Source organism: Uloborus diversus, chromosome 2, assembly GCF_026930045.1.
Source record: "Uloborus diversus isolate 005 chromosome 2, Udiv.v.3.1, whole genome shotgun sequence".
Classification (NCBI taxonomy): Eukaryota; Metazoa; Arthropoda; class Arachnida; order Araneae; family Uloboridae; genus Uloborus; species Uloborus diversus.
The window spans coordinates 137,579,419-137,607,266 of NC_072732.1; the positions used below are offsets into that span (position 1 = coordinate 137,579,419).

At 34.6% G+C, this 27,848-nt stretch overlaps 1 protein-coding gene across 1 annotated transcript; it reads left to right on the forward strand.

Annotated features, from left to right (window-relative positions):
- Positions 1-27,848, forward strand: LOC129216560 (metabotropic glutamate receptor 3-like). The gene is made up of 8 exons (XM_054850775.1): positions 1-58; positions 12,735-13,017; positions 14,050-14,300; positions 14,957-15,082; positions 15,408-15,830; positions 19,607-19,846; positions 26,467-26,671; positions 27,409-27,848. Exons 1-8 carry the CDS (start codon positions 31-33, stop codon positions 27,674-27,676), a joined length of 1,824 nt encoding a protein of 607 aa, XP_054706750.1. The 5' UTR covers positions 1-30; the 3' UTR covers positions 27,677-27,848.

Sequence of the window (27,848 nt, forward strand, 5' to 3'; positions counted from 1 at the left end):
TTCACAGATGAAGACTACGATGAAGTTCTCATGAACTTAATAAAGAAAAATGCCACTGGTAACAAAAATATATAAAACTTTGTTGAAATGTTTTACTTATGGAAGTATCATTTTTATGTATATTTTGGGCGTTTGTTGTCCCTAAAAATTTTTCTGAAATATTTAGAAACTTTATTTATTCGTTTTAATTTGATACTTTCCATCTCAAACCAAACGAATCTTCATGTTTGTTTTTTTTAACTGTATTTAAGCTAGGAATGCGCGAAAGGACTTCAATTTGGTTGCAATGTGTTCACTGAAAAAATAGACCGAAAGTAAACAAACATATTGCCAGAAATTTGAAATTAATGGGGATTTTTTTCTGAGGAAAAAGAAGTTAACTCAGGGGTTCCGAAACAGGATATCGCGGCAACCTGGGGTGTTTTGGGAAGAGGCAAGGGGTTCCGCAAAGTGTCCATGGCATCAGTTAGAGTCCCTGTAGAGAAAGACTGTTCTGTATAGGGACTCTAGTATCGATTTGTATGTAAAGTGGGTGCGCCAAATTTGGCAATGTAGCCATTTTTTGATGGGTGATTACACGAAAATGTCAACCTGAGCATCAAAATTTCAAAGCTAACAGAACTATTAGTATTGTATATCATTTAAAAGTTTGAAATATATATTTTGAAAGTGTACCAAGTTAAAATTTAATTTATAATTTTTCGTATTGAAAATTAGCTGCAAGAGATGCCTATGTCCTTTCCAGATTTTTTGGGGAAAATTTGGCATGTAGTAATCACATTTTTTCCTAAAACAAATTCTAACTAAAAGGAAAACAGGTTAGTGTATTTTGTTATACTCATAATACAGTTTTATACTCGAAGCTTATATCAAAAAAATATCTTTATAGTGTTTCGTTTAGAAACAATCTTAAAATCAGTTTATGAATACCAGTCAGTTATCATAAAAAAGCAACTTTTTGCCCTCAGCGTGAAAATAAGTGGTGGAAATTTTTCAAAATTCATATTCTCTGCTTACAATAGGAGTATTTCAATGTTGAATAAGTAGGATTGGAAGTTTACATCCGAACACCGAAAATTCCTCGGTAACTGACTGACATTCTGTTTAACTTTAAAATGGTTGCAATGCATTAAAATTAATGTCCTGAAAACAGATTTCTTTTATTTTTAGCCTTTTAAGTAATAACAAACAACCCAACTCTTAAAATTTTTAAGAACGATAACATATTTTATTGATTTTATTCATTATTCATTTTAACATAATTTAGTAATGTTTGGGCCTAAATTTCAAAAATAATTGCCTAATATTAAAAAAATACATCAATTCAAAACAGAAGAGAAAAGGATTTTACAGTCAGTCAGTACAACCAAAAGAGAAATTTACAGTATCACAGCTTTCACTGGGGGAAAAAGAAATTCAAAATATGGGAAGCGACTGCTAGTAAAGAACATTTCTATGGAGTTTCTTGTGATCTACAATATTTTGTAGAAAGAATGATAGAGTATAATAGAGGAAAGGCTAAGGTGAGAATCTTGAAAAAAGGACTTGCTCAATCATATGAGCGGCTAAGATGATGTAGAGGAAATAGAAATAGTTTACCTTTTATAGCTCAATAATTTTTCAAGGATGTGATCTATTTTTAGGCCAGTGCCAGTAATGTTTGAGACCAAAGAAAAAAAAAGAAAAGAAAATTAATTTGAATTCTGAAATTTTGTATCCAAATTATGTTTTTTGCAATCACGAACTGAGACAGGATCCTACTCATTGGAGTTATTGTTTCTAGAAACGGCTCCTGTCCCCCCCCACCAATCCTGCCTCTCCTCTTGGGCGGTTACGTGTGCATAGTTGTGTGTGTGCGTAGACCTGTGTGTATGCACGTAGGCGTGTGTGAGTGTATGTGTGTGAAGTCGAGTGTGTGTGAACGTGCGTGTGTGTAGGACATGGACGCCTCCGACCAGGAGATCGGATAGCTCAAAACCGGAGCAGCCGCGCGGCGCCGCCAGCAGAGGACGGTGGGCGGTGGTGCTGCAAAGGCTTCTGGTCCAAGTTGAAAAAGGCACGGACACCAAAAACGGTCAAATGAGAACAATAAGCAATCGTGATTGCTTAAAAAAAATGGAACAAGATGAAACCCACTGGAAAAGTAAGAAAATATAATAAAATTAACAGGAAAAATAATTTACGGACGATCTGATTTGGGAAAAGGGGGAGGAGGGGGGTTTAAGGGGGGATATCGGGTTATCACGATTTTCGGCAAAACTATGAGTCCTATCGAAAAAAAGTAAGTGACAAAGTTGTTGGTAATAAAAAGAACTACAACTTTTGTATTTGCACTTTTTTTCCCCAAACCTCAAAATTTATGTGAAAAATTCAAAAAACCAACTTTTTGTTTTTTTATTTTTATTTCCCATAAAAAAAAACGATTTTTTTTCACAAAACTTCGTGAAAAGTCACTTTTTTAGGTCTCAAATACACTGCAATCTGATTTTTTTTTTAAAAATCGGAGCGTGTTTTTTTCGTTGGAATCTCTACTTTCTGATGGTATAAAAAATGTATACAATAATATGGGAAAATTTCGCAGAAAATGAAAAAACACGAAACAGTTCGAATTAAAAAAAATAATTACGTAAAATTTTATGTTTTTTATCAAAATTTACGCTTTAATTATTCAAAAATGTAAGTTTCTATGTTAAATAGTTTAATTAAAAGATTGAAAATCCATTTAACATAGAGATTTCAAAAAACACGCGAAATTAGTTAACAAAAGTCGACATGCAAGCAGCATGATAATGCGCCTCTACTGCAACTACGAGTAAATCAGGCACATTTCTCAAACGATTTGTAATGTTTTATCGAAATCATTATGTGTGTTTTGCTTTTGAATATGCTGTTATTTGTTTTGTGTTATCTCTTGTACTGTTATTTTGAATAGCTTCACCTATGAAATGTTCGGGTATATCAAAAAGAAAAGTATGAAAGAAATTTTTGAATGAAAAACGACCATTTTTCTGCATCATTAAATTTTACTATAGGTTATGTTAAATGTTACAGTGCTGGCCAAATTATTAGATTAAAAAGTTTTTTTTTTGATTTTTGTACACTATTTGCACTGAAATACTATTTATTTCGCTGTTAAAGTACAGTACATACTATACACTGATTATTACGTTATTTTAGCATAATTAAGTGTTTGCAGGTGGCAGCACTGTCTGCTTTGTTTATGTTCTTTGTTTATCTGCCTACCCAGGAACATAACCTCAAACAACTTTAAACAGTTCACTAGTTCTTTTTATTAGTGTGCTCTGCTCTATTTAAAGTTAGTTTTAGGTAATTAGTGAGTATGTGTATGTGAATGTATATAATAGGGAGTATAAACAACTTTTTACCTTCCTTTTTAAAAAGTTAAGAAATGGTGTAAACCTTGTGAAAAGTATGCCAAAAAGACTTAAAATGCTCATCAAGAACAAGGGAACGCATACTAAATATTAGATAATTATTTCACTGTTCGTTAATGTGTCTATAGTTATGTAATCAATAAAGAATTTGCTTTTATAACAGTCTTAGTCTAATAATTTGGCCAGCACTGTACGTTAAGCATACTATTTATGAAAGAAAATAATAATATTTATTTTATAGCTGATTAATTCAAATTAAAATACACGTAGTATTTAATTTACTATGTAGATTCCAAAAGTTGATTTTTAATAATTAAATTCGTCACGATTTACTTTAAGTAACTTAACCTGCACGAGTATGCTTATAAATGGTGTTTTTCATTGCTCGAACGATCTTAGCAGCTGCTGCGAAATTATCAGCAGGTAGTAGGGCCCAGACCTTTCTAGACCATTTGCCTCTTCTGCACGAAATATTTTCTGAAGGCTACAATGTTCTATAGACCATTCAAGTAAAAAGTTATAATCACGTATAGAATAGCGAATATCACTAATCGACTAATGCTCTGACAACACCATGAAGAGAAGTAGACAATAAAAACAAAAACTTTGAGAATTTAACATCAGCTTTAATTCATCGAACTTGTCAATGTTAATATAATGATGAGACTGCAATAGCTACGCTTCGTACTTCAAGACAGAGAAAATCAAAGGAAGGAAAAGAAATAAATAAAGACGCTCTCACATTTAATTTCAATCTCATGTTTTTTACAATGATTTTTTTTTTTTTTTTTGAATATTTCAAAAGAAAAAATACGGTCAGTTCAAAATAACGATACAAGAGATTAAAAACATTATAGTTCGTTTGAGAAATGTGCCTGATTTAGTAGCAGTAAAAACGCATTATTATACTGCTTGTACATCGATTTTTGTTAACTTTTTCCGCGCGTTTTTTGCAATCTCTATGTTCCATGAATTTTCCATTTTTTAATTTAGCAGTTTAACATGGAAACTTACATTTTTTGAGTAATTAAAGCGTAAATTTTAATAAATAACTTAAAATTTTAAGCAATGATTTTTTTTTCTTTTTCAGATTCGAACTTTTTTGTGTTTTTTCATTTTTTGCGAAATTTTCCCATACTAATGTTTATTTTTTATACCATCAGAAAGTAGAGATTCCAATGAAAAACACACGCTCCGATTTTTTAAAAAAATCAAATATTTTGATGTGAGATTTTTCGATTGAAAATTACAATGCTTTTTTTTTACTAAATCAAAAACAGAAGAAAAATAAATATTTTAAATGAAAAAAATTGCAGTGTATGTGAGACATAAAAAGGTAACTTTTCACTAAGTTTTGTGAAAAAAAATCGTTTTTTTTATGGGAGATAAAAATAAAAAAACCAAAAGGTTGGTTTTTTGAATTTTTTGCATAAATTTTGAGGTTTTGGGGAAAAAAGTGCAAATACAAAAGTTGTAGTTCTTTTTATTACCAACAACTTTGTCAGTTATTATTATTATTATTTTTTTTTTTTTTTTTTTTTGATAGGACTCGTAGTTTTGCCGGAAATCTTGATAAACCGATTTCGCCCCTTAATCCTCCCCTTCTCCCCCCTTCCCGATCTCAGATCGCCCGTAAATTTTTTTCCTATTAATTTTATTATATTTTCTTACTTTTCCGACAGGTTTCGTTCTGTTCTAATTTTTTTTTAAAACTTTTTACCATTTCCAAAGGTATTGGCACTGGCCTATTTTTAACACTGTAGAAAAAGAAAAGTATTTTAAATCCTCTGGCAATTTAAAAAAAAAAAAAAAAAAAACTATGAAGGGAAAAGAGGTTATCATTAAAAAAAAATCTTACTTTAATTGCTTTTCTTTTGCGTAGAGTTTTATTTACAAATTTTAAAGCTGTTAGAAATTCGGTCAAACACATTAATAAATGCTACAAAATTATAAATGCTACATTAATAAATGCTCCATATACTACAGCTATTGTACACTGAAGGTGTAAAGTACTTGAACAAAATACTAGGTAGCACAAAATTGTTATTTTGACGTTAAGAATCGATCTTTTTATACTTTTTTTTTATCGCTCTTGCTTTTAAACGTCATAATTAGCATATTAAAACTTTTTTTTTAGTATTTTTCTATATGGTCTATTATTTTTGGAGTCCTCATAGGTTGAGGGTCCCTTGTTCTAGCCCTAATGGCAAAGAAAGCTCTGCTTTTGTGTACACTAATTTGTGTGTTTTACTGCGTAATTCTGAATTTTTTACGTTAGGATATATAGGAAATTTAGAAATATCCGTCAGTTAGCTTACGAAGCTATTCTAATTACGAGAATTTTGTTATTTTAGTAATATTTTCGAAATCAAATGTTATATGCTGGAAGGTTATTCATTGTTCCTTGATCCCATTTAAATTTAGGAATAATTCTTTTTGCTTTTGGAGGATAATCTTTTATTGAATCTATATTATTTTTTCTGCCGGTTGCATTCATTTCAGTCAGTTACCATGCTTTCAACGTTTTTTTTTTAAGAATCATCTAAAATGAATTTAAAAAATTCAATTTACCATTAAATTCAGCTTGAGGAAATCAATAAACTAGGAGATTTTTTTTTAAATTTTTAACGGATATTTTGTGTTGCATGTCTGTAATATCAGTCAGTTGCCAATATGTCAGTGAGTTACCCACTTCTCGCAAATACCGCAAATATTTATTTTAGCAATACAGTGATCACCGATTATATGAATCGCAATTGCTATAAACTGTTTTGATTCCATAAAGCGGCTAGTTCAATAAAGCTGGATTTTGTTCTGTTTTAGGCAATTTGAATCATTAAAGCGGTTGACTCAATTAACCACTGATTCAATTAACCGGAGTTCACTGTATCAAATATAACAAATGTATTTCCATTGTTTACCTTTTATGTAAACTTATTTATTAGTTTTGCTGCTTAATTTTGAATATTTGTATTAGTACAGTTAGAAAATTTCAGAAATGTCAGTCAGTTACCAAGCTGTTCTAATTACTGTAATTCTTTATTGCAGCAATATTTTCCAACTCAAATGCCATAGGCCAAAAGTTTATTCATTGTTCTTTGTTCCGGATTTGAATTTAATAAAAAATCCTTTTACTTTCAGAAAAATCTCTTACTGAATCACTATTAATTTTCACATAGGTTGCATTCATGTCAGTCAGTTACCATGCTTTTAAAAAAAAATCTAAAATCACTTAATATGCATTTTGGAAATTCAATTATGCCTTGAAATTCAGCCTAAAAAGTACAATAATCGAGGAGAAAATATCATTTCAAAAATTAATATTTTGTTTTTTATTTTTCAAAATACTTATCGTTTTGCTCAATGAATGTCAGTCAGTTACCAGTGTAATTGCGCTGATGCAACATAACAAAACACTCACTAGATCGGGACATGTGTTTCCAGTTCATTCGTGGAGAAATATATGAATGATATTTGTTTATAGTACCACATTAAAAATATTCTGCTTGCATTGAACTTATGTTGTACACATAAGTATAAATAAAACTAAAGGGTTTTTAGATTTACAATGTTATTTGTGGTGCAGTTAATTGTTTAAGCCAATTTTACCGACTGAATAAATTTAACGAACTCAGTCATCGTACATTTTACCGTCTCTGTCATTATCTGATAGAAGTATTTAAAATTGATTGAAACTTTTCAGAAATTCAAATGTCATTACACCATAAACTGTCTGAAGTCTGCAATTAACCCCAAGGAAAACGCGTGGAATGGACTGTTTTACCTTTTTCGGTAGTATTGTTAATCACCGCAAGGTAACTTATTCGAACTCTGGAGTTGCGAATTGACGCTACCTACTGGAGTTTAGGGTTAATCCACTGGTGTTAGGGTGATAATTTCAACTATCAAAATATCACCAAACAGGAAATTGCTTCGTTCATATGTAGAAGCAATTTTCACCCGTCATGCCATGACGGGCGATTTTCTAGTAATCAATTATTTTTGGTTATTTTGTTACTGTCATTTTTTGATAAACTAACCCCAAATGTTTACATTGATTACTTAAACAATTCAGACAGGTAAGGTACCTTGTTTCCATATTTATCTGGTCTTTTTTAAATACTGATTCGTAAATTTTCATTGATCCAGGAAATTGTCAAATATGCTTTGACAGCTGCTTGTCTATGTCACTTATAAAAGATTTTTAAATATTTTTTATTACTACGTTTTTACAGTTTTGTTTAAGTACCGAAACACTGTGTGCAATATCTGTTTTCTGGGCAACTAAATTGTCCGCTGTTCTTTTCATTGCTGCTCCGACTCTATCTGGAGCACTTTTTCCATGAGAGCTTTTTATATAGTGACAATGAATTTACTCCACAATAAACTGAGAGGAAAAATATTCACCTATTAATTGAAACATTGTTTTGCTTTTGTATTGAGTACTGATCCCATCCTTGAGCAAATGGATTTCTTAAATTCTGGAATAAGAAAATTTACATTTTCTTCGAGTGAAAGCAAATGATCAGTAATTGCTGATGCATCATGCCTATTACATGCACTGATTGTTCCATTTGAGATAGGATTTTCTTTAATATTTTTATGACAACATACAACACTAGTATGTATAGTCGTATGTATAGTAGCATGTAACCTGTGGCTTCGAATCACCAATTGCGCCGATTAAAATTCTGTGTGAAACTTTTTGACATTTTTTTTTTTAAATGAAAGAAAAAGTATAAAATAATTTCGCAAAGCTTCATGCAGATTTAAAGTCCCGTACAATTTCAGAATTTCTTTAAAAAATGTGGAAGATTTGTGATTGTGAGTTTTTAATAGCTATTAAAATACTTGTAAGCTTTAAAAGGAAGATTCTGGGGTGTATGTTTACTAAAAAACCCAAGTAGTTTTTTACGTGCTTTTCAATGATATCAATTTTGAATGATCTAGAATTTCACGAAATGATATAATATTTCCTTCGTACAGAAAAGAGCGTTTTTATGTAATTTTAGGATATCAAATTAAATTTCGAACACTTTGGAACATTTTATACTCAGTTTCATGCATTTGCATCCGATTTTGAACTATATTCAAAATTTAAGGTTTCTAGGTCATCGTGAAGTTAATTAAAAATCAATTATAAGATTCCACTCGAACAGACTTACAACAAAACAAATTAAAAAAAAACACTAATTTGAATTCTGAACTTATGAATTCAAATCATGTTTTTTTGCAATCACGAGTTTCGGCAGGATCTAACTCATTGGAGTTATTGTTTCTAGAAATGGCTCATGTCCCCTCAAGCTTTCCCCTCCTCCTGGGTGGTTTCGTGTGTTAGTTGTGTGCGTGTGTGTGTGCAGGCGTGCGTGCTTGTGTAGGCTAGGCTTGTGTGTGTGTAAGCGTGCGAACGTGTATGTGTAGGCTAGGCTTGTGCGTGTGTGTAAGCGTGCGAGCGTGTATGTGTAGGCTAGGCTGTGTGTGTACGTAGACTTGAGTGTAGGTATGAGTGTATGTGTGTAAAGGCGGGTTTACGTTTGTCAGCGTGTATGTGTGTTAAGGCGCGCGCATGTGGGTGTGAGTGTGTTTGAGCGCGCGTGTGTGTAGGACATGCACGCCACCGGGTTCCGGGGGACAGTGATCAGGACCAGAGAAGGCGCGCCTGCAGAGGCTGATGGGCGGCGGTGCTGCAGAGGCCCATAGTCCAAGCTGAAAAAGTTACCGGAACGTCAAGGACGGTCAAGTGGGAACAATTAAAAACCGTGTTTGCTCAAAAACACGGTAACGAGGTTCTCTATTTCTGATTTAGATTATCATTTTATAGGTGAAAGGTATTTGTATATGAAGTGCGTAGTAGAAATTTTTTCTATCCATGACCTCTCTCGATATCGTAAAGAAGCGTAAGCGTTATCTAGTGCGGCCATGATCTTTTACTTCAAAAGTTTCTAAATAACAGTACAACTGTGGCAACACCGTTCTAAAACAGCTAGAAATTTAATGCAATGTAAAAATTGCAATGAAATGCTCGATACTCAAAAATTTAGTTATTGACAAAGACATGTATCAAAGAAGGAACAAGCGAAAACTGCGGCAAATCAATTACATCAAAAGTGCATCATTTCGATTTTATATTAGAAAGATCTTGAAAAGCATGAATGTGGAGTCAAGCATTTCCGCTAACGCAGTTGAGGTCGTCTGTTCTCTGGCTTCGGACATGCTTCAGAAAATGGCGAACGAAGCTAAACGGCTAATGGTAGCCTCTGGCAAACGTCTGCTTGATGAATGGGATGTGCAGTGTGCTGTGTTCCTGAACTTGAATGGCGAAGTTGCCAATCATGCTGTAGCGGAAGGCAGAAGAGCTGTTTGGAACTTCTTGATAAACTTTTTCATAAACATAAATAAACCAGCTAATCCTTGCCTTGGTGTTTTACGAGATTAAAATTATAATGTGTTTTAAATTGCTTTTTTTCACCAATGATAAAAAGATTAAAAGAGTTAAATTATATGAAAACAATATGCTTAGAATTATAACAATATTAATAAAATTATTTTATTCGATTCGAATTTTTAAAATTTTCCCAGTCCGGTTGGGTAACAACGATGTCGCTTGCTGAAATTGGCGATAAAAGATAAAGTGTTGTCAATTTTTAATCGAGAACTTTTCAGAATTCGCAACTCCAGAGCTCGAATACGCTACCTTGCGGTGATTAACAATACTATCTAAAAAGGTAAAACATTCCATTCCACGTGTTTTCTTTGGGATAAATTACAAGCTTTAGACAGTTTGTGGTGTAATGTTGTTTCAGAAGAAAATAAAAGAAAGCTTCCTCAAACACGATAAAAAATTACTATCATTCAATAAGTTTCAAAGCAAGTTATAAGTTACGGCATTTGTTTGTTTTACCTTTCTCATCCTCCATTAGACAGTGGCTGCAACGCCCCCTATAGTTTATTGGAGTTGTGAATAGTTAATGGCATGTTTTTGTTATTTGGCGGATTATTTTACATTTTAATGACTTAATTTAACTATTTTGCAGGATTATTTTATTATTCGTTCGAATGTATCTTTTAGTCTTTTTTAATAGCTTGTTTTGCTTAAAAACAAAGTATTAAATTAAAAGTTTTAGCAAAATTGATTTTGGCAACGTTTAAAATAGTGTTTTGCTTCTTCTAATGTGGTGAAAACTTTTGAAAATGCGCAAAGTGTTCCGCGTTATGATAATTCTCCCAATTTGACACCTTAATAGAACTTTTGATGTCATGTAATGACTTGCATTTTCTTTTGGCTCTACGTTTTCAACTTTAATATAAATTTAATGGATTTTAATCGTCTATAACTTACCGTAAAATGGTCCAACTATGGGCCACTTTTCGATGTTTTCAATGAAAATTTTGTATATGTTTTTGATTTAGAAATTTGAGGACTTTAGCATTGGTAGCTATACATCTCATCTTTCAAATGAAATTAAAAAAAAAAATCTAAGTTGGAAAGAAGAGGAAAGGGAATATTTTCCCCGTGGCTTATAGTTGTACCCCTATGGAGTATAATTATGGGTCACCTCATTTTAACTTATTAAACACAGTCAAAACTTGATCTGGCCTGTTGTTGTCTGAGGCCACAAGTTGCCTTCTGCTTGAAACTGCATAAAAATTTTTATTAATCCATCATTTATCTTATTTTAAAAAACTTTTTAAGGTATAATCATCATTTGTCGCCTCGAGTGATTAATGAAGTTAGGTAACATTCTTTTTTATCTGCCTAGGTTTTGACATAGAAACATTTGAAAATTAGAAAAATCTCACCAACTAAAGGCTAGGTACCTATACTCAAAAGATACTATACCTCTAGGTACCTATGCCTAGTCCCAGAAAATGCGTGCGTCTAACAAGTTTTAAATGAGATCAACAATGATTTTGAAAACTGAAATGTGAAATCATATTTCTCATTCTAAATCTCATCAAAAAAAAAATCTTTTTTTTAAACATTATCTCAGTTTCTATTTGGTTCGGATTTCAGTCAGCACCTTTTGCAAAAATTCCCATGAATACGGACGATAGGATGACCGCAAAGGCACCAACAACCAAATTCGAATTCGAAATATCAAAAGACGAAGTTTTAGACGATTTTGGATGGTGAGGGAGGTGAATTCCGAATTCTTTCGTGAAAATGTGTAGAGATTGAACCTTAACTGAAGTTCAAGCTAACCTTAGAGAACGTTGGGAGATCAGACACTGTGGCATGAGAGGGGGGGGGGAGTGCTTCTGCAGTCACACAGCTCTACTCTTGGATTCGCCATTGCGCTTAAGTTTTGATGCTGCTCAAAAACGAGGCAATTTTCCCCCTATGCATTTTAATGTTCAAACTATGCAATGACACATTTTGAAATTTAGGGCTAATGTTGCGACCCCCTAAGAAATGCTTTGCGACCCCCTTAGGGGTCGCAACCCACAGGTTGGGAACCCCTGCTCTAGACCCACACTGTTAAAAATTCAGGAAGATTTTCTGGTAATTGTTACTGTAAAATGGCATCGCTAACGCATCGCTGATTTTTACGGTAATTTATACCGGAGAAATAAGCGATCCCAGCGCCAATTGGTTGCTGTGGCCTACCGAGGAAACCGTAAAATTTTACAGTAACATTTGATTTTTACGGTAATAGTTACTGGCAACATGGATGCCAGTAACAATTACCGTAAATTTTCCGGAAAATTTTTAACAGTGCAATTACGCACTTGCAAATTGCGTTCTTCATCTTTCCTCTTCATATCGCCCCTTCACGAAAATGGACCCTTCGGAAACAAGGCGGGGTCAAGGGCCAACTCTTTCGGTTAGAGTTTATATATACAACAAAAACAGCGGCAACATATAAAATGAAAATTATCGCCAAGATTAAAGTTCAAGTATCTCCAAGTATCTCAAAACATTAGTCAAAAGAATTAATTTTGTGTCTCCTTGACAATTACAAGACCAAAGAAAAAAGTACTTTTACTCTCAATAATTTTTACCAGTCCTCCGTAATTACTACAGTTTTGTCTAGCCATCTTATAACAAGAGATTAAGAAAGTTCCGAAGTCACTGATAAGCCATGTAACATAATAATTTCAAAAACTGGAGAAACGAGCGTTTGCGTTCTTGAACACAGTAAAGTATTTCATTTGATTATCAACAATACTAACCTCCTTTTAAAACTAAAAAGAAAAAAAAATGTCTTAAAAGGAAATTCTTGAACACAGTAAAGTATTTCATTTGATTATCAACAATACTATCCTCCTTTTAAAACTAATAAGAAAAAAATGCCTTAAAGGAAATGCCAACGTCATTTTTGTAGTTTGTCTTTACAGTCATCGTCATTTTTGGAGAACAACAGCTAGCAAGGAACATGATGTCTGCTGCTACAAGGAAAGGTGTCTACGAACGATTCGTCTGGCTCGGGAGTGAAGCTTGGGGGAAGCGAGAATACGTGTCCAACGGCAACGAAAGAGTTCTGGAGGGAGCTATTAGTGTCTCTTATGTGACACAGCCGCCAAAAGGATTCATTGAATATTTCATGAATTTGACGCCGACATCTGCTAAGGAGACGAATCCCTTTTTCTATGAGTATTGGGAAGGACATTTGGAATGTAGGTATGATATTTAAATATTCTTTGGTATTAGAATTATTATTGTGTGTCGAAGAGCCAAGCTGTAGCCGAGGCAGCCTCTCGGTTAGGCACCGGACTTGTAGTCGAACGGTCATGGGTTTGATATCGATAGTTTGCAGGTCCTCCGTGTATGTGTCTGGTCTTTGTTCTGTTATAAATGTTTTAATGTTACTCAAAATGATTTTTCTGTTTAACATTTTGACTTGTAATTCAAAATTTATAACTTCGTTCAAGTGCTTATGTCAGCAACATTTTCCAAAATTCTAGAAGTTTTATGTCTTTAAGATCTTTAACGATTTTTCTTCTTTGGCACCTTTTTTTTTTTTTTTTTTTTTGTAACTGAAACAATCTTTTGGCAGAGTATAACCTACTAAGGCTCTTGCGCCGAAAAACCAAACCCAATCCCCTTCGTGTGTGCTTTTGGTGTGACGGACTGACAGGTAAGGCGTTGGACTCGTACCTGGAGAATCACGGATTCAGAGATTGCCGATCATATAGCTCATCGTTGTATGCTAATGGTAACGGGTGCATTTTAAATCTTACGTGGTTCCAGTTCTCCAAGCTAACATTCCACATCAGTACCTCTGGGGCTACTAGGTCAGAAGTCGCATGGTTCCTGGGCTATGGGGGAAAAAGTTCAGAACCCCATCCAACTAATAAAATCGCTTTTAGTGGTAGATATAGTTTACCTCCGAGCGGATTATTATAGTTGAATGGCGACAGGTGGTGCATCAAATATCCTGTAGTTAAAAATCTTCCAAATATCATTCGAAATCTGGGGATGCTTTATCGAGGATTGTTTGACTTCTGATCTGGATCAAAATTATCGAAGAGTTGATGAAATAGTATTTCGATCTATCGTATGGGGGGGTGGTGTATCTAATGTTATAACAAACTGCATTCTATTGAAAAGAACGAAAAAAAGATGCTTTGTTAGTGTCCATAAATTGTTAGTCCTACACATCGTGCATTAAATGCCCAATTAAAAACTAATAACTGTGCTACTGTTCGATAGATTAGAAGGCTTTCCTGAAACACCCTTCAATCAACACTACACAAGAATATGCTCCAAGGAAGAAAGAATCCCCGATGAACTGTACCTACGCGCCATGCCATCAGCCCAGCTCGTGAGAGACGCAGCTCATGTCTTCGCTCGTGCTCTGCACGAGTTCCAGAAAGAACATTGCGGAGATGTATTTTGCAACGAGTTGAACCACATTACTGGGACTCAACTGAAGGAGTTTGTTAAAAGAGTTCACTTCGAAGGTAATGGTTTCTGTTTTAACATTCTTAACGTCATTAAAGCTTGCATTAAAGAAATAATAACTGATATTTTCAAGTAGAATTTAACAAATTCTACTGTTCTTAAAAGATATACCATGTGCCAATCCAGAAAGTGTCCCAATCATAAAAGCTGTAAAATAGTTCATGTTAGTGAGTAAACAATTAAATTTCTTTAAAAAAAAGTGCATATTTATTATTATTATTATTACTATTATTATTATTATTATTATTATTATTATTATTATTATTATTATTGTATTCTGGAATGTCACTTCAAGCGCTCGTTTTCTCTCTAGCCACTACTTGTTCTTTCAACTCTTTCTTCTGCAAATGTAATATGTTGCAGAAAAAAGGAGGGAAAAAAAAGTTCATAGTGCCATAACTATTACAACTAGAAGGGAAAAAGGGTGGAGAGTGGGAAAGTAGCTTGACCTTGACACGCCAATTCTCGTTGCAGACATTATAAAACTGTTAGTTATTTAATGCTGGTGGAAGGTCCTTAGGTATCAGTTTTCTTCTAGTCTCAAGAGGCATGAATTAGGTCTTGGTTAGTTAATGATAAGGAAAGGTGAAAGTTTTTTTATGTCTAAAAATGAGATTGTGCGAAATTTTCAAAATGCACATTTTTATTTTTATAGATGAATATGGTAATTCTTTCCAGTTTGATAAAAATGGTGATGCACTACCAAAATACGATATAATCAACTACCAAAAGATCAATGGAACAAATGAGTATAGATGGGTAACAGTTGGGAAGTATACAGGTAAATTTAAGCTAAGTGAGCTTTTCTTTTCTTTTTTTTTTTTTTTTGTATTACAGATTTTTTCTTAAAAAGAATCGAGTATGAAAGTTGAATTTTTTTAAAGGAAACATTTTTGTACTTGAAATAATATGTATAAATATTATATATTTATATGATATTATAATAATTGCTGAAAGATTAAAGTTTATAGCTAAACTTATATATAACATTGCTGAGCTTGCTTAAGTTTGAGAAAATCACTAGTTTAACTATTTTTCGATTACTAGTTCGTATTTTTTAATTTTTTTTTAAACTTTGATTTCGCTAATCTATAGTCGTATTTTAGAAACTAAGGATAACGTGCCGATTCTTCAACTGCACCTGGATGCGATGGTTTTCAAGCACGACAAAAAACGGTTTCCAGAATCGCTCTGCAGTGCCCCTTGCCTTCCCGGAGAAGCGATGATAATCATGGACCAAGATGTCTGCTGCTGGCACTGCCTGAACTGTTCCGAATACGAAATCGTCGAGAAGGAAACCAAGTGCACAGAATGTCTGTTGGGTTCCGTTCCTAACGAGAACAAGACTTCCTGTGTTGAGCTACCCATTAAGCGTATCCACTTCGGAAATCCGTGGGCCATTGGAGCAATGACGTTTTCTGCCCTGGGAATGCTGTCTTGCATTTTTGTTGGAATAGTTTTCTGTATCTATTGGGATACTCCTATCATCAAAGCTTCCGGAAGAGACCTGAGCAGTTTTCTATTGCTCGGTAGGTAAATTCACACGAGCACTGAAATTTTACGGTACAAGTTACTGGCATCCATGTTGCCAGTGACTTTTACCATAAAGTCCTATTTTACTGTAAAATTTTACATTAGAATAACGAAAGTTAAAAAACGTAAAATGCGAACAGCAGGTTCGATCTCGGGACCTTCGGACTCGCAAGCGCTGTGCTGGCCACCATAAAAGTTGGGAGAACGGGGTAAGGGGAAATACGGTGTTATCTACTTCGTGCTGTAAGGCACGTGGTGTAACAATTGGCGCTGCAATCGTTTATTTTATTTTCGGTACAATTAAGTGTAATTTTTTTCTGTTTTGTAAACACTCTATTTGATAGTAATATTCACCACAAAAGTTTTCTGAATTTTGAACAGTGTAGAATTGGCAAATGTCCAATTAAGACGTGTCTATCTGGTGTAAAAGTAAAAATTTGGGGAGCGCGTTGTACTAACTTGAATGGGACTAGGCTTGATTTAGAGGCTGACATACATCTGTAAAAGCTCTACTCCCTGAAAATTAATAGATGTGCCCATTTCTGCCTGTAAACTGCATGTTTGCCTTTTCAACCAATCAGTGGTCAGACTGTACTCGGTATCAATAATTTGATATTTGCCTTATAGCAGAGATATAAAATGAAGTGGAAGTGTAATAGTTATTTTTAGCTTTTGAATTTCATTATTGTAAATATCGCCATCATCATCACCTTAATTTTTAAGTGATTTTGCAATAGATCTTTTCCTCAATGGAAAAAAAAAATATTTTATGAAATTAATACAATATGAGAAATGCTTTGAAGAAAGGTGAAATGTCATTTTTTTTTTTTTTTTTTTGTTCGTGTTGAGCTCAATATGGCAAAGTCTGAGTTTTTGTAGAGAAGAACTTTTGCTTTATTTAAATAGGTAAGAAACGAGAAGGAGGGGATCAAGGCAGAAAAGTCACCCAGAAGTTAACTGTGCAATGAAGTGTGACTGGGGATTCAAACTTTCAAACTTGATTTTTTTCGAGCACAGGAAAGATTGACCTTTCATGTTTCTTTCCTGTGTTCTTCATATACTGTTGTAGGGAGAAACTTGTATTTATTTATCTTTTAAGAAGACTTCTTTATCTTTACTAATAGTAAAGCTGAAAGTCTCTCTGTCCGGAGGATGTCTGTAGGATGCATAGCGCCTAGACCGTTCGGCCGATTTTCATGAAATTTGGTACAAAGTTAGTATGTAGCATGGGGGTGTGCACACCGAAGCGATTTTTCGAAAATTCAATGTGGTTTTTTTTCCGTTCCAATTTTAAGAAAAAAAATATCATAAGATGGACGAGTAAATTACGAAATTATCATAACGTGGAACCGTAACACAAGCCAATTGGCGAGATACGAAATTATCATAACGTGGAACCGTAAGATTGGTACAAGTCAACTGGCGAGAAAATTCACCATACATTATTTGTAAATATACAGGCGAACCAAAAGACCTTTTATTTTTCTATTACGGGCAAAGCCGTGCGGGTGCCACTAGTAGATAATAAATGTAATTTAAAAAGGCACATTTCTCAGGGTATCATAAAATTTAATTGATGGAATAAACAGTAAAATAAGTTTCATTTTTTTCTCAATGAAGATAAACTTATCTAAAATTATCTTTTTTTTTTTAAACAAATTTAATCATCTTGCTCGGATATCTTTTTCGTAACAATAATAAAAAAAAACTTTTTAATATTCTCTTTTTACTACAAAACATGTATAGCTTTTCATCCACCTATTTGTCTGAATTAAACTGTAAAAGGGTACAATGAAATAAAAGGTTAGTGTAAATATGTAGTCATATCAGCGGTGCAATGCTACAAGTCAATGAAACTTACTACACAAAAGAATGATTGAATGATTTATCAGCCATTAAGGTGTTTTTTTTTTTTTTTTTTTTGAGAAATCATCAAAAGGTCTTATTCACCACGCTCCCCCACATACGTCATAAAAACATAAAAACAATGTTTTGGATTGATAAGCGTCGGTATTTCTTTTAGGAAATTAATGCATTGCAAATCTTAGGTGACTGCTTTAGAAAAACTGCGCTTACTATCTGCATCTTAATGTACTCATGAATTGAAAATTTAAACGGCAGATTGATCACTGATTGCGTATATCTTTAGAGAAATTTTAGAGAAAACCCTGCACGACTGTAAGCTAAATAAACTGCAATAGTTAAATACTTTAGGTGATTTAAGAGCTCATTTTGAACAGAAATCAACGTAGATAACCTGCTCTACTCCAATTGTGCCTTACGTTATTCGATCGCAAAATGTCTAAATCTGAAAAAAAAAAAATAACTTTTTTTCTGAAGTTGCCAAAAACACAGTATAGCAGAAAAAAATCCTATAGTATAACATCAGTCTCATTATAATATCTCATGGCAAAGTACAAGCGCTGAAATACCTTTAAAAAAATAAAAATAAAATAAATTTGTCTCTAAAACTAGAATTAGTTACATTCTCAAATTCATTTTCAGAAATGTTTCTACTTAAATGGTTGGAGCTGGAATCCTAAGCGACAACTTGATAGGTTCATATCTTCTACCAGACGGATGGATGACGATTGACGAAGCGTACTTCATGTTGTTACAAGAGGTTTTATTGCAGTTGTTTCAACATGCTCCATCCGCAATTAAAGCTCAAACGAAGCATCGCCCCATTTCTCCGCATATTTACCTCAAATCTTAAATGCAACATTTCAGGAGAGTTGGATTCGTCGGAAAGTTGGTGTTCTATAAATTGGATAGCCTGATCTTTCCTATCTCGATTTTTGATTATGGAGCCGTATCGAAAACTATAGGCGAGTAGTAGTACTACTGTCTGACCACGGATTGTATGGAAAGGCAAACATCCGTTTTACAGCCGGAAACGGACGAATCTATTATTTTTTACCAATTTCAGCTTTTGCAGAAGCAGAGTCTCATTCAAATGAGCGGAATACGCGCATCAAATTTTTACTTTCCCCCCTTAGATTTGTCTTATCTGGACGTTTGAAAATTCCATGCAATCCGTGGTTGGACAGTACGATAGAGACATCGACTGCGGAGAGTACCTATAACAACTACAGTTGATTTCGGCGTTGTTCAAGAAAAACTGAGTGTTTATGCCAGCGTGTGTATTTGGCGGCAACGCAGGGTGTAAACTTCCACTACTAGTGGAACTTCATTTCAACAGTTTCTGTTACTTTGTGTATCATTCTATGAATTGCATGCATTCCAAGAATTTTAATTTTGCATAGTGGTTTCAGAAGCTTCAGAAAACAGGGATTTCTTTTGATTAAAACATTGAAGGTAGACCATTGTGTCTAAGTTGATTTATGATCCACATGAGCTGTACTGTTTTGTTCACTTCTGAGAAGTTGAACTATGACCTTGACCAAGCCCATTTCTTTCAAGGGAGAGCAATCAGTAGGAAGAGGATTTGGTAGGCGCAGAGTTGGACTACCATTGCAACCCCCTTATTGGCTAGAAAATCTTGTACCGCTTGCTACTTCATACCTGAATTGTATTGTTCGCCAAATGGGCAATAACACTGTAAACTAAATCCGCAAATTCTTAAGCCGTTTTTCCTCACCCATTTTTCAGCAAATAGAATCGTTTAACCGGTCGGACAGTGGAACTCAACTTTCCAGAGGTGGACATTAAGACCTTTTAAAGCATTTACTAGCAGTTTTGAAACACCTTGTATTTTTTCTCAACTAAAGCACTGCTCAAATTACAGAAGATCAACTTTTCTTTTCTGCAGGTATCGCACTTCTTTTCAGTACAACATTTGCTGTTGTGGCGAAGCCTGCTGCTAGTTCTTGTGGTGCTGTAAGATTCTTCCTGGGATTTTATTACACACTTTGTTATTCAGCCATTGTGATCAAGACTCGGAGGATTGCTCTGATTTTCGACCAGTCCCTCAGAAAGGAGTGCCGCAAAGTGCGATACACGAGACCAAAGTCACAGATGATGATGATTGCTGCATTACTTGCCGTTGAAGGTATGGAAAAATAAACTTTAATTATGGAAATTTCAAAAGTATGATAGTGTGCTATTTTGCTTTATTTTGTACTGAAAGAATCAGCTTGTTATAGAAAAGGAGGGAAGAGAGGTAGACTCTTTAATCTGCTTATAAAAATCTTCTATTCTTGAATAGAATAGATATTGCTATCAGACCAGTGCGAAACATTTAAGAACGGCAGACGGAATTATAAAAACTCGTCAATATTTTCAAACCTTGACGGATTTGCACGTTTAGTGGGGTGCTGAGTCCATTTTGCTACTTTTGAAAAATGTCTGTCTGTTTGTGTTTGACCGGCTTTTGTGGCTGCTCTACAGCAAAAATTACTGAATAAAATCGAACGACATTTGGTGCATGTATGTGCCCTTATGTGAATTGTTGCCCATTAGGTTTTGGCAGAAATTCCTTCAAGAGGGAAGGTGGGAGCAATTGAATGTTTTCTCCGTTATGCTTGCCTAATATATCTCAGAGATAATGAAGAGAATCAAACAAAATTCACATACAGTCAGACCTTATTGGTACAAGGGATGATTTAGTTTTGGTGGCGATAGCTTAGAAGAGGATATCGCAATTAAACGCTCTTTCGTGTTCATTACGAGTGTTATTTCTCAAGAACTATTTCTTAATTGAAATTTGAAATAAATGCGAAGCTACACGGAAACAGACACTGAATCAATTTTGGCACCAACCGCGGGGGCAAGGGGGATACTTTTGCCATTTTTGTGTAGATAAAATTTTGTGCGTGCATAAGCACGTGCCCCCATCATGTACTATTTATTAGACTCAAAAGTAAGTTGTGTAGTGCCCAAATCAGATTTTTATCTTAGATTTTATATGCAAGGCACTGGTTGTACATAATTTCATTACTACGCTTTTGTGTCATGAATTGCTTATTGATTGATTGGCTTCATCTCTGATAATTACTTGTCGGAGAACACCTACAAAATACAGGTCGATCCATCAAGTCAGCCCATCGCCGTCGTTTTGGTGTCAAAAAACATTAGCGGGCTTGCATATTAGCACAGTTATTGTTTTCAACAATTTTGTTGTCATACAAAGAAAACTATATGAATAGTTTTCTTTGCAAGACAACAAAATTGTTTTATAGGACTCGACCGATGCATCGGCCTGGCCGATGGTTCAACAATTTAGCCATCGGCATCGGCATCGGCGGCCGATGCCAACTAGCAGGAAACATCGGCCCATCGGCTTTAAAAACATCGAAAAGCCGATGGAATTGGCCGATGTTTTCGAAAAAAAAAAGATCTTTGCTGTTTTACTTTTTAATGCAAAGTAAAGGGAGTTATTGTTTTCATATAAAATTGTACACTTAAACTTTAGTATGAATTTCTATTTTAGTCACCCCTGAAAGAGTTTTTAATACTGCATTCAGGAGTCAAACAAGTTAATTATTGCGTTGTTTCTTGCGGCTGAATGTACTATGTATCTCTTATAAGTCATAACTCAAAAATGGTAAGCTGTAGAAGGTTAAAATTTCGCATGTGGGGTGTGCGTACGTTCCAGTTGTGCACTTCCCTTTTTGTTTCCGATCGGTTGTTCTTAAAAACCTATTTACTCATTTATTTTTATTTTTTTTTTTTTTTTTGTGGCTATTAATTACTTATTTCAATACAAAACTAATATAGCGTCTCAGACTGACGATCATTTGTTGATACACTCTATAACAAAAAAATCGACGCACCAAGAAGGAGTGATCCGATTGAGACGAAAATTGGTGGATAGGAAGACAATGCACAGAACAGTAAATGATTAAATTCTTAGAACAATTGAATAATTTATGTCACAGTTACAGTAACAAGTTCAACAAGGTACCGACCCGCCTCTAGTCTAGATACCAGCGGAAGCACGACGTGGGAAACACCGATAAAGCTCCTGGAGGTTGCCCTGCGGTATTTCCGGCCAAATTCGCTCCAATTGTCGGAAGAGGTTATCATCATTCCTTGCCAGATGCAATCGTCATCCCAGCATATCCTAAACACGCTCGATGGGAGAGAGATCTGACGATCTGGCAGGCCACGGAAGAGTTTGACAAGATTGCAGTCAGTTTATAGCAACACAAGCCGTATGTTAAATGGTATTGTCCTGCCGAAAACCAGCCGAGGGTACTGCAAAAGGAACGGCAACAAAACAGGTCTTATAATGTCGTCGACGTACCACTGTGCAGTAAGTGTACCGCTAATTATGACCAAAGGGGGCCAGTTATCAAATGAAATGGCACCCCAGACCATAATGCCTTGTTGAGGGCCACTGTGGCGTGCGAAAGTGAAACCAGGATCCCTCCTCTGCCCTGGTTGTCTCCAAACACATCTTCGATGATCGTCATGACACAGTTGGAAGCAAAATCCGTCGCTAAAGACTATACATCCCTAGTCGGCACCATTCCAACCTGATCGAGCTATGCACCACTGTAATCTGGTTCGGCTGTGTGTAGGCATCAGTGGCAGGTGGCGTAACGGTCGGCGCTAGCTTAGATTTCGTTGTCCCAACCGTCTGTAAATGGTCATGATGGACACTGGTATTTGGGTTGAACGTCTGATGGTTTATAGGGATGAAGAAAGCGCTGTGACAGCAGATCGGACAATCATTCTGTCATCACAATCTGTTGTGACCCTAGGTCGACCGCTTACATCCTGACGCAGAACTCTGCAATTTTCCACCCATCCTTGCCAGCATCTTCGAATCGCCGCATCGCTTCGACTCAAATGACGAGCAGTTCTCCGATTTGACCAACCAGCCTCTTTCAATCCAATGATATGACCTCGTTTAAACTCTGACAGTTGCTCGTAATGAGCACAAACCATGCGGCGGGGCATTTTTAAGTTGTTGAAAGGTAATCTGAATCGCAATCAAACCGAAAGTGTTAACAACTGTTCTTAATATACATCTGCTGGATGCGCAGTTTAGATGCGCTGGAGATCAAACTATTCATTAATTGGACACCAAATTTTATTCATTTGCACATCTGGTCAAAACAATCATGCATACCAAATTTCAAAGCAATCGGATGATTGCTTCTTGATGCGTCGATTTTTTTTTTCTTTGGTTTTAGAGTGTATATTGCCGAATTGGAGCCCATGGAAACAAATATGAGATTGCAAAACCGGTTTTTGTGTCATTTTGTTAGATTCCCGTTGAACCGACGGTAACTTTTAGAACATTCGCGTGCCCCCTCCCCCTTCCTGTATTTCTGAAATTAAACTCTAGTTGCACTTCCGAGTTGTTTAAAACTAACACCATTCATAAAATTAGAGATTTTTTTTTCAAACTTAATCTATTGTTTAGGATGAATTTAGAGCATTAATGTAAGAAATTGACTAAAGACGTTTTGAATGGTGACATAATTCGAAAATCAAAGGGACTTTTGAATTTTTTCTTCGGAAGTGCTGAAGTCGACTCAGAAACTCTTCCGAGGCGTTGGTGGTAGCGGTTCTGTACTAAACAAATGAGGCCGAAATTGAGAACGAAGTTTAATGTTGTGAGTTACTCCAAAATCAGCGGGTGATGCCCCTCCCTCGTCGTTTCAAGCATTTCTTAAATGTTTAGCAATTATTTATTTTGCTCAAGAAATGTCATTTTGCTTATTTCTCATTCTTGTTTCATCTTCATTTCGTAATATGCCATCTTTTTTGCATCATTTACAGCGATCGATTTTTTTTCTGTTGTAAGTAACTATTTTTTTGTATTTTTATAAAATCAATGCACGTTTTTTTTTTTTCGTTTTCATCACATTTTTAATCACATGTTATAGAAAAGTTTCAAGGATTTTCCATTAAGCATTTTTTTAAATTTCAGCAAATTATTGTTAAATTGAAAAATTTCATTTGAACTTGTTTGTAGTGCTTCATAAAAGATTAAACAATCAAATTGTTTAATATTACGTGTGCAAACATCAAATCAAGTAGTATATGTAATCAGTTATTAACTTGTTGTAAATATTGAGTTTGTTTATTGTAGCTGCGTTTTAAGAACCTCACTCTTTTCATGGCTATTTCTTTTTTCAGAAAAATTTATGTCACTGTTATAGCTTTTATGAAAAATGCAAATTTTTCTATTCATTAATTTTAAATAAGTATAAAAATATTCCTATTATGATTTAATATTGTGATTTATCTGTTACCTTTCTTTGTTTAATTTCATGACTAAAAAATATCTACGTGCAATCTTTCCACTTTAATTGCGTAATTTGTTGACGGTTTCATATTTTCATTCTTAATTCTTTTTTTGAATGATTAAACAACATAATTTAAAGTTTTTTAACTATGTATAGTGTAAATAATCCATACATTATTACAATATTGCTGAAATCTTAGTTCACTCAAAAAAAAAAAAAAAAAAAAATCAGTTGGTTCTTAAACAGTGCCTTATTTTCCTTCTTTTCTTTTTCTTTTCTTTTTTTTGGCTGTTGTTCTTTCTCTATCACCAAACAACAGTCAAAAAAGAGAAGCATAACTACATCCTATATAGATTGTACATAGTACGATCCAAAATTTCGGGGAGAAGCTGTATAAAACTTTACCCAGAATAGTTCACATTACCGAAGCACATCCACCTTCAAAGTTTCACCTTGAGGGACTATGTACTTCTGCCAGTGTTCATATAACTTTTGGAAATGCTCCTGGAAGTCTTTTTCGCAACCTACTATGATGCAGCTTTATCTTCTCCTGACGGAAGAAAGCGGCGTCCATGCAAATGTTTTTTTGCTGGGAACAGGTAAGAGTCACACGGAGCTAAGCCCGATGAAACGTTATGTTATTTGTTTGTCATATCAGAGCATTGATCAATCAACCATGCATACTCAACATGAAAGTCGCCTTCTTCCCCACAATGAAGTTAAAGCAGCAGCGCAAGAGGCTTTACAGGAGGTTCCGAAAAATGGCTGCTAGGCTTTTAAAAGCTATACGAACGTTGGCAGAAGTGCATAGTCGTTCAAGGTGATTATTTTGTAGATATATGTGCTTCGGTAATGTGAACTATTCAGGGTGAGGTTTTATACTGCTTGCCCTCAAAGTTTTAGATCGTACTACGTACGTATGAGTTTTCAACTCACTATTTCATAACGTTTCTGAGTGACGCATATTTACGCGTATGAAGACGTCACAAGAGAACTTGCGATAATTAACTGAGGGGGTGTTCAAAATGGATATTTTGGTCATCTATATGTTCTTTGGAACATATGCGTGTACAGATGTGCCGAAAAAACTTGTGAAGTTTAAATTGGGTGATCGTAAAATAGAAATTTGATTACAAGTCCTTATTCGTAGAACTTGAAGTGAATAAATGATCCTTTAAATCCCTGACAATCTTATCAATTTATTTCCATTAGATTTTTTTTTTTTGCCATCGGCCAACGGCATCGGCCATCGGTCATCGACAATCGGCCATTTTGAGGAAAACAATCGGCAATCGGCCATCGGCCATCTTTGAACAATCGGCCAACAATCGGCATCAGCCCATCGGCCAAAAAATGCCATCGGTTGAGCCCTATTGTTTTGTCTTTCTTTCTGATTCCCAACGATGATTAATCCAAATGTTTACGAAGCAAGAAAACTGAACTAACAGCAAATGATGGCAAATGCTAACGTATAAGTTCTTTAAATCTTATATCTTTAAACGAGCAATTCTTGTGGGTATGTATATATATTTATGTTTCGCATCTCGGAAACGGCTCTAACGATTTGGATGAAATTTTGGATTTAATTGTAGTTTAGCATTCTATAAGTTCATTCTTTTGTTTATATTTTCTTAAGACTGTTGTTATAATTTGTTGGTGTGCTTTGTGGATCATCAGTTTTTATGGATGGCAGTAACATTTTCTGGCGTAAAGTGACCAACTACACTAAAAGTACTTATTCCAAGTGAAAATCTCGATTGGGATAAAATCGTGAACCGCAACATAATATGGAAGGAAGTATTGAGTTAAAACCGATTTCACCATAGTAAAATTGGCTCCAAGTTCAAAATATTTTAATTAATGACAGGAAAATTGTGTAGTGGAAACAAAAATGTAACAGATAGTTTAAAGCAAAATGTTGATTTAATTGCATTCAGAATCTTTGTTTGGTACTTTAGATGGTATAAGATGGTCGCGGCACATTTTCAATCCTAGCAATTTTTTCATATTTATTATCGCAATGTTTGGTCTTAGTTTTGGCAATACCGTGCGTTAAATATGTCTACGAAACCAGTTCAGAGCTTCCCTATGTGGATGACTGTGGAGGAGAGGAGGCCTATATTCAGTAGTAGACTTTTTATAGCTGAAATGATTATAATGCTGATGAAGTGATTACATGTATATCTCTCGTTTTCCGGAAGCATATCCAACGACTGGCGAGAACCTTAATATTTCGTTAACATGATGCTTTTCAAGTAAGTATGTTTGAAAAAGTGTCGAACCTTAGAAAAACACGAGTTGACAAAAAAAAAAAAAAAAAAAAAAAATTAATAAATAAATAAATAAATAAAATAAAACCGAGCGAGGTTTGGTCGTCCAGGTACTAATAATATGAAGCATGCAATTTTCATTTATCAGACTGTTTTCAAGATTGATCGCCTAATGTAACTTGTATATCTTATATTAGCTGTCATTACTGCAGTATGGTTGGTACATGATCCTCCAGCAGCTACTTTTCTGTATCCTAGTCGAGTAGAAAGGGTTCTCATCTGCAAGGGTTCCGACTCGGCAAGTTACCTTGTTGGACTGATCTATCCCTTCATCTTAATGGGATTCTGTACTGTTTACGCATTTAAGACGAGGAAGTGCCCGGATGGTTTCAATGAAGCCAGGTAATGACATTTCATTCACCAATTATTTCTGTTTAGACATAGTCAACAGTTGAGTGATTTAATGCTGCACCATCATATATAACTAAGTGGAGAACTCAGCCAAACATTCCAGAACTGGTATCGTTAAATTTTCCTAAGTAGACATTTTGTAAAAACACATTAAAATAAAAGTAGAAGGAGAAACGCAATTATACATTAATACTTATAATTTATCAGTAAACCTAATCAGTTTACGATTTCCATGCAGGTGAATGACTAGATGCACAGCAGAGAATACAAAATATTAGCTTTGTGAGACTAAAAATTACATCACATGTACTTTCTCCTTCCAACTAAATTTTTAAATTTTCAAGCATTGTGATATAACTTTTTACTAGCTTCCTCACTCTTCGCAACTGCCGTATTTTTTTTAGGAACATCATAACTTAATTGTTGCTTGTTTATATTGTTTTAATTTCATTGTTGTTTCAAATTTTCAAAAAGGAAAAAAATATCTTGAAATGTGATCTAGAGAACAGATGGTGAAACGATGCGTTGTGTTAAAACTAAGGAACTACGTCAAAATTTTGAAAAATGACAACTGGTGTCTAACTTTTCGGCTTGGTTAGGAAACTTTGTTATTTGCAATCATAGTATTCCGAAAATGTCCTAAACGTTTCAAATGTAGTTAAATTGAGCTCTGAAATATTTTACGATTTATTGAACAAGGTCAACACTTTGCTTGTGCTATTTTTCAGGTTGATTGCTTTCACGAACTACACAACTTGCATCATCTGGATGGCTTTCATACCAACATTTACCATCAACAGCAGCAACACGATTCGTACCATAACATTGAGTACTCTTTTCAATCTGAGTGGTTCTGTACAGCTGCTTTGTTTGTTTATGCCGAAAGTGCATATCGCCCTCTTTCGACCCGAAAAAAACACTAAAGAAAGTGTGATGTGCTATTATCAGCACACTGGTAGTTCCGAAACACCAGTAAAAATACAAGAAGTGAAATAGTTTTTATTTTTTGTTTGAATTTTTTATGTTCTTAGCAAATTTTATACCCTAAAACCAGTTCTTTCCATCTTATGGTTTGCAGGCCACATCAAGCCCACAAAACTGATCGATGGGCCCGTTGTTTAATTAACTGTTACAAGTCGAAAAGGTGTATTTTAACCAATGTTATTAA